The sequence below is a fragment of the Chrysochloris asiatica genome, unplaced genomic scaffold (genome assembly GCF_000296735.1).
Source record: "Chrysochloris asiatica unplaced genomic scaffold, ChrAsi1.0 scaffold00142, whole genome shotgun sequence".
Taxonomy (NCBI): Eukaryota; Metazoa; Chordata; class Mammalia; order Afrosoricida; family Chrysochloridae; genus Chrysochloris; species Chrysochloris asiatica.
In genome coordinates, this window is record NW_006408660.1 from 3,547,122 (window position 1) to 3,555,338 (window position 8,217).

At 39.8% G+C, this 8,217-nt stretch overlaps 1 protein-coding gene across 1 annotated transcript in view; it reads right to left on the reverse strand.

The window, feature by feature from the left end:
• The window catches only part of HECTD4 (HECT domain containing E3 ubiquitin protein ligase 4), a 139,619-nt gene extending 132,772 nt beyond the window's left edge, over positions 1 to 6,847 (reverse strand). The window contains exons 1-2 of the mRNA XM_006870461.1: positions 6,585 to 6,847; positions 1,984 to 2,073 (exon numbers count right to left, since the gene is read on the reverse strand). Of these exons, the coding sequence (XP_006870523.1) occupies positions 1,984 to 2,073; positions 6,585 to 6,847 (353 nt within the window). The remainder of the gene's footprint in view (positions 1 to 1,983; positions 2,074 to 6,584) is intronic.
• Between the last annotated feature and the right edge of the window lie 1,370 nt (positions 6,848 to 8,217).

The following is an 8,217-nucleotide window of genomic DNA, read 5'->3' on the forward strand; positions in this document are numbered from 1 at the left end:
ATAGAGAGAAATACTTTTAACTGATGGTATATGGAGGGGATTATAATCAATGTAATGAAACAAGTTATATGAATCGTTGAATGTGAAACATGATGGGCCCTGTAAACTTTCACTCCATCCACAATAAAAACCTTAAATTAAAAAAAAAAAAAAAAGATTAATTGCCCATGTTATCAGGACTGACCGTGAGAGTTGGAAATGTAAAGGTGGACGTTTTGTAGCAAAAGGAGGGGAGTGATTGACTTTGCAGTCTCAGAGCAGAGGTCCCTGGGATAATCAAGGGAGAAGAGCGGAGTGTGAGACCCTACCCAGAGAAGCAGTGATGCCAGAGATCGAGGCAGAGACAACAACAGGGAAAGACGTGGAGAGATGTAGTGATTGGACTGGGGACTCTAGACCCAGAGAGGGAGAGAGTCTGTGTGCTGAGGACCAGGGGTCAGGCTTGCAGGGTATACCCTTTGGTTGGTTGATGATGAATAGAGGGGGTTGTAAAACTAATGTTCTCCCATGTAAACTATCACATGTCATAATAAAACATAAAAAAAAAAAAGTGGAGGATTGATGAAAAAGAGGAAGTCTTCCAACTAGATGGACTGATACAGTGGCAGCAGCAATGGGCTCAAATGTACCAACTGTGAGGATGGTGCAGGACTGGGCAATGTTTCACCACAAGTTGGAACTGACTCGATGGCACAGAACAACAATGAAGATAGGAGGTGGCTTCAAAAGAATTCATGGAACAATTAAATGAAAGGATCATGAAATTTTTCCACAACCCTTTTGAAGCCCCCTTGTATTTACAATGTATTTTAAATAAAAAGACTATAAAGCTGCTTGTAGAAATGATATAATTATAATTATGTAAAATATATGGATCATACATAGGATATATATGGATATTTTTACAGTTTTAATTATGTAGATAATGTAGATAATACATATGTATGTTACATGCTGCTGTTGTTATGTGCCATCGAGTCGGTTCCAATATATTTAGTATAAAATATGTATTTTTATATATTTTACAAGGGTTATAATTCTATTATAACCTATATAATACATATACATATATATGTAATATGTGTGATATGTATGGACTAGAAAGCATATATACAAATACATTAGGAACCATTCTCTCAGGTGGTGAGATTAGAAACAATTTTCATTTTCTTCTTTATATCTCAATATATGATCATCTCAAATTTTACAATAAAAATAAAATTACAATAAACAGAATAGCTCATTATAAGCTGTCATATGTAAAAAACCACAAAAATAAAAAAGAATGAAAAATAACATGTTCTAGGAACAGTTTCAAAGGAAAGAGGAAACAGCTAAAAAAAAGTATACTTATAAAATATAATCATTATAACATATTTATTAATAAGTCCTGGTGTGGCACTGTGGGCTAATGTGGTGGACTGCAAAGTTGGTTTGAACTGCAAGGTCCGAAGTTCAAGCTCACCAGCTGCTCCTCAGAAACCTTATACAAGGTCATTATGGGTTGGAACAGACTTGACAGCACTTAACAACAACAACAATTAATAATATAAACTAGCTACTTTTGTTTATTTTAAACTGTTTTATTGTGAATTAAGTGATAGTTTACACGGGAGAACATGAGCTTTACATTCATCCTATCGTATATTGTTTCACTGTCATGATTACAATCCCCTCCATGGATCATCAACCAACCAAAGGGTACACCTCGCAAGCCTGCCCCCTGGTCGTCAGAATAAAGCCCCTCTCCCTCTCTGGGTCAAGAGTTCCCAGCCGCTCCATCTCTCCACATCATCGTCTCTGCCTCCATCTCTGGCTAAACTAGCAATTTTATCATTATCTTTTTTCCTGACAAGTGACAAGAGTTTAGGAATCTACTTATTAAAAGAAATTAAGGTGCAAATCTGCCATGTTTAGAAGAAAGTTAGGGATCTCAAGTGACATCTCAGCAATCTCTAGTGCAGAAAGAGCATCATCACTTACCTATATAGTACATCAGCTACAGGCAGGGACCCTAGATCAGTTTGTTTCTGTAATAGATGTACTGTATGAACAAAAGTTTTCAATGATCCCCTAAAAATGAAAGGAGAGAACAGAAAATCATCAACATTGAAAGTCAAATGATTTAGGTTATTAATATTAGTTGTACTAACTACATGGGGACATTCTAAAATTTGCCTAATGTGCTTCTGCCAATCAGAAAATACACTGTACAAAATATGCTTGATTCTTACCTTGTTGTTGTTGTTATGTGCTGTGGAGTTGGTTCTGACTCATAGCGACCCTGAACAGGGTTTCCAAGGCTGTAAATCTTTACGGGAGCAGAAAGCCTCATCTTTCTCCTGAGGGCCAGCTGGTAGTTTCGAACTGCTGACCTTGTGGCCCACAGCCCAATTCGTAACCACTACGCTACCAGAGCTCCTTCTTACCTATTACCATGCAAAAAAGTTACTATGTGAGTGGTACCATGCCAATTAGATCTTCTTGCTTTATAAGGAGCCCTGGTAGTATAGTCGATAATGAGTTGGGCTGCTAGCCACAAGGTCAGCAGTTTGAATCTACCATCTTGGGAGCAAGATGAATCTACCATCTTGGGAGCAAGATGAGGCTTTCCCATAAAGATTTATAGCCTTGGAAACCCTGTATGGGATCACTATGATTCAGAACCAACTCAACAGCACACAACCATCACCACCACCACCACCTTACTTTGTAAAAGTAACCATTTTCCCCTAATACAAAAGTTGAAAACATAAGGGTCCAGCACAAAGAACATGGGACTATCTTATGTTTGGGTATTGATTTTATTGACAAGACACCCTCTAGTCTAGGAGAAAGATTTCAGAGTGAGGTTATGCTTAAAATCTAACAGTATTTCTAGACTGGCTTATTATTTTTGGTAAATATCTTTGTTACATTGATCGATTTTACATGAACAACTCCTTATTACATTAAATACAACAAAGAGAAGAACGTTTAAATAACAACTGCTTTGTGCTAAAAGGTTCTCTTTGCAATCCCCTGCCATGAGCACATAATTGTAATACTTGCAGGACTCCCAAGGCTTGAGAGGCTCTGGGCAGTCTGTAACATGGTCGCAGGATCTAAAAGAAGGTGCTTTTAAGATGCACAAAACTTACCTGGCCAGATCCCAAGCATAAATCACCAAAGGAACACTTCCTGAACTAAATGATCTCCTGTATCAGATGGGTGACTTCGGATTGCTGTCTTGTTCTCATAGCCAAGGCTTTAATCACTAGGTATCATATGCCTAAACTCCAAAAGAAATGAAATACCTAACTCTGTACCAAGGAGGCCTAACGTCCTCCTCTTAATTGCCCCTTTCACTATCTCTTGTGTTCAAAAAAGAAAAACCAAAGAACTCTGGAAGGCAGGCAGGAAGCAGATATGGAATAAAAGTACAAGTTGAGAGTCGGGGCACACAGCCTCTGAAACCTAGCTCTGACACTTGCCAGCTGCATAAGCTCAGTCTGTCATCTAACTCCTGTGGATTTCTGCTTCTTCATCTGTTCAACAAGGATACTTCCCTGGGGCATAGTCAGGTTTAAATAAAGGGGTAAGAGCATACTGGGAAGTTTAAAACCATGGTATTTTATTTCCTGAGAGAGAGTGTACCAATTTTAAGAGTAAAACTTTAAATCTTGCCATGACTCCTCAGGCCCAATGTGATCTGGGCCCTGATGGCGTCCTCTCCTACCCCTCTTAGCCTTTCTCTGATTACTCATCACGTCCCAGCTGCCCTGCCCGCTTTACTGTTCCTCAGCAATCTCTAGTGCAAAAAGAGCATCATCACTGGCCTCAAAATGTCTCTAGCTTTTTTGCATGGCTGGCTCTTCCTTCCCATCTAGGGCTTAGTTCAAATGTCATTCTTCAGTAAGCTTTCCCAGATGTCTCTATCTAATTCTGCCATTTCCCCACTACTACCACCATCTACTCCGGTAAAGATTTACACCCTCGGAAACCCTGTACAGGGTCGCTTTGGGTCAGAACCGACTCGACGGCACTAACAACAACAACCATCTCTGGAGTCCTGGTGTGGTGCTGTGGGTTAATGTGCTATACTGCAAAGCCGTTTGAACTGCAAGGTTGGCAGTTCAAGCTCACCAGATGCTCCTCAGAAACCCTATACAGGGTCGCTATGGGTTGGAACCAACTCGACGGGATTTCACAACAACAACAACAACCATCTCCAGTCAATTGCTACTGTCAATTTCTGGTTTGTTTACTTCCGAGTATTGATCCCTTTCCAAGATTATCTTGTATATGTATCTGTTGCTTATTGTCTATCTCGCTTACTTTCATGTTAACTTGGCAATTTCTGAGACATCTACCTGCCCTGCTCCTGCTGTATCTCTGCTTAGAAGAATGCCTTGCACATGGAAAGTGAGCAATAATTATGTGCAGAATGAACTGTCCTGAGTCTATTAAAGTATAAGCTTCATAAGCATAATGACTACGACGTGTATATCCTTAACACCTAGCAAGGATCCCAAGGCTCTAGGCTCTAGGACTTCTGGGACACAGCTGATTAACAGGATCTGAAAGAAGGTACTTTTAAGATGAATAAGACTTACCTGGCCTGATTCCCAGCAAATTAGAGAAGCTCAATAAATAGTAGGTGGTTGAATGAATATCTGCATAATAATGCATGGAAAAGTTATTTTGTCTTTGGGACCATCAATAAAAGGTTCAATAATTGGAGTCCTGGTGTGGCGCTGTGGGTTAATGAGCCATACTGCAAAGGTTGAACTGCAAAGCTGGCAGTTCAAGCTCACCAGCTGCTCCTCGGAAACCCTATGCAGGGTCCCTATGGGTCGGAATTGACTAGACGACACTTAACAACAACAACAATAACTTTATGGGAGTCCTGGTGGTGTAGTAGGTTGGTTACACATTGGGCTGCTAACTGCAAGGTCAACAGTTCAAATCCATCAGACATTCCGTGGGAGAAAGATGAGGCGTTCTATGCCTGTAAAGATTTACAGCCTCTGTTACCCTATACTGGGTTGCTATGAGTCAAAACCAACTCCATGGTACACAACCACCAACTACCAATAATTTTACTAAAAGGGTGCATCTAACACTGGAAAAGTATGTAATTTCTGAATTAAATAAAGTTCAAAACAAAATGGTAATATTCGCAATAAAAGGAACTTTGAACACTCCCACACAAAAAGGAGAAAATAAGACATTCCTTTCAACATTTTTCATGAATGGAATTTGGAACCTCAAGTGTATGAAACAATTTCAGGAAAGACCTGTGGTACAGACCAAATTTGGACACATAATTAAAAAGTGAGTTTTATGATCCATTGCTCAAGAACGTCAGATGTTTGAGTTGATAATTATTCCTAGTATTGTAAATCTATCTGAAAATAGACCCACCTAAATTTTCTCAAAAGGGGATGTTTACATTTATTTTTAAAACATCATTTTAGGGCTTAACATGATCTTTTATATAAGCAAAACAAACCCACACACACACACAAAATCTCATAGAAATTCTCTTTAGGATACCCTATTTCAGCACCATGCAATAAAGTCTGCAGAATTAAGCTCATGTCAGGATTTTCACAATCAACTACAGTCTTCAGGGATTTTAAACTAGGCTGTGACACTTGGCTCAGGCCAAAGAACCTGACAGTACATGCTGGTGCCATTTTGCCTTAAAAATGCTTGAGATTCAATCATTTGATGGTCACCTTAGAAATCATAAAAAGAAAAAAGAGAGAGGAAAAGCTTTACAGCTAAGAAACTCATAATCCTCCAAGAAGAATGCTTCCACATTTGCTTCGATAAAACAATGAAGATCCAAAGAAAAAATTCTGAGGGGTGAGGGACAGACAAACCATGGTCCTTATTGGTCTCTAGACAACGAGCTTAGCGGAAAGCTAGTTCCAGTGATCACACAGGTGACTGGGTAGGAGACAACAGACATCCTTTCTTGGAAAAGCAACACATTTCTTACGGGCAGCAAGTCAGTAACATCAGCTTGTATCTGAAGGACAGCATATTATTAAATCTTAACATATACATGGAGAGATCTTTTCATTGACTTGACAGAGGCAAGTATCAGGGTTCAGAAGCTAGTGGTAAAGTCCTTGTGGATGAAGCCAGGTGAATAAAACTTACACTAACTTACTGATACACTTCTTATAGAATAATAAAATAAATTTAAAAAAAAACTAAACTAAAAGCTCCATAAACTTTTTGACAGTTCTCACGGGAAAAATACAGATAGAACATCCTTGCCAACTACCTGATCTAAAAAACTAATCATCTAAGGGCTAAGTAGGTAATGGCAAGGGTTAATTTTCCATTTTAAGCTGTTATCATGGCATAGAAGAAAGAGAAACCTTGAATTTGGGTTTCAGCTCAGTCCCAGGTGTCAAGTTTTGGTGAAAGCATCATAGGCATTGTCAAGGACTATGGCATTCAATATTGAAACAAAGAAGGACTTTGTTAACACTTCTATCAAAGATGTTTGCCTTCTTATTTACTCACCCAACCCAGGTAGCAAAAGTCTCAATTCTTGACCAAGCTGTACATTCAATTATCCTTACCTGGCACATGCCAAAGCCACCAGGGCAGCAGCTGCATTTTCCTTTTGCTTATGTGGGATGTGTCGGCCTGTGTCAGAAGTCTCCTCTAGCCAAGAGCACAGCAAAGTTTCAATTCCATTGAGACAGTCAGCTGGCTCCTTGGTCAAGCTCAGGGGCTGGCAGTCGCGAAGGCAATTCAATAGCACCTCAGCAGTTATGTTACAGAGAGAAGGGTCTGTTCTACTCTGGGATTGAATAAGGGGGAAGACCAGCAGAAGCCCCATCCGTGAGGTGAAGGGAGCTTGTTCTGGTTGCTGCAACAAGCCCTGGCGTTTGAGTAAGGCCAGAGTTTCTTCATCACCCGAACTTTCCCTTTCATGCTGCTCTTCCAAGGCCAGCTGGCGCTGGGCATTCCACAGTCCTCGCAAGGCATTCAGGCGGTATTCAAGCAAGCGGGCATAGGCATTGCTCTGGTTCCCACAGACAGAGCGCAAGCGTTCTGCTAATTCTGTTGGATTCTTGGTCTCAAATGTTAAAATCTAGGGAAAGAAACAGCGAGTTGTTGGTATTAAAAAGGCATGTACTGCTTTCACCAAAGTCATCTGTAGAAACAAATATGTGTAACATTTTCATACCAAAAATTATTTTAACTGCTATCAAACATGAAAGCACATATTGTCAAGCCAGTTATTCATTGATAGATAATTTACCACCACTATTCCCTTAGCATTTCTGCTAATGTGCCTATCAAAATTGGCATTGGACCTAATTGAGAGAACCCAAGTCATAAAAGAATATACTTACATATGAATGTCAGAAATTAGTTCAAGTAATTTATTTTTTAAAATAAAGTTAAAAACTTTATTAAATAGACTCCCATCGTCCTGAAGTATGGTGAGACCTGGTTGGCCAGCAGTATGGTGAGACCTGGGGACTCCTGAACTGAACCCATGGACAAGGATATAGCCACAGAGGGCTAGAGCAGAGAGTGAAGCATCTAACTGATATGAAGTGAGGGGAGATGCACAAGAACACCTTGCAGACAGTACCTAGCTTCAATGGCTAGATGATCAGAATTCAACTAGAGATAGAAGGAAAGGCAAAAAGAAAAATAATTTTTTTTTTAATAATGAAAACAAGTGTAATTCACTACAATTTGGTAAACTTGACCTATACTTATGGATGTAGTAGCTTAAGATACCAACAAAGAGGGAAGGAATCTTCACAGCAAGGATTATTCCCACCCCCTCTCTACACAGGGTTGATAGGGATGGGCAACTCAGACACTGGCTACCTAAAATGAGGGGCTATAAAGGCATGAAGTGATTGGCTTACAAATTTTCAAGAGGGAGTTTAGTTTCAGAGGGTGCGGGGGAAGGTAGAATCTCCACTGAGTGATTTTCAACCTGTCTAGAAGGGGCTGATGAAAGGAGATGGGGACAAAACTCTTGCAGTTCAATAGTAACTATTATCATGACTGACTGCTATTATTGCAACTGTAAAGGCAATAGACATTTTATAGCAAAAGAGGGGACTTGTTGATCTTGCAGTCCAGGAGCGGAGGATCCTGTGACCATAAATGGAGAAGAGCAGGAGCAGAGTGTGGGACCCTATTCAGAGAAGCAGCAATGCCAAAGATGGAGGCAGAGATGAT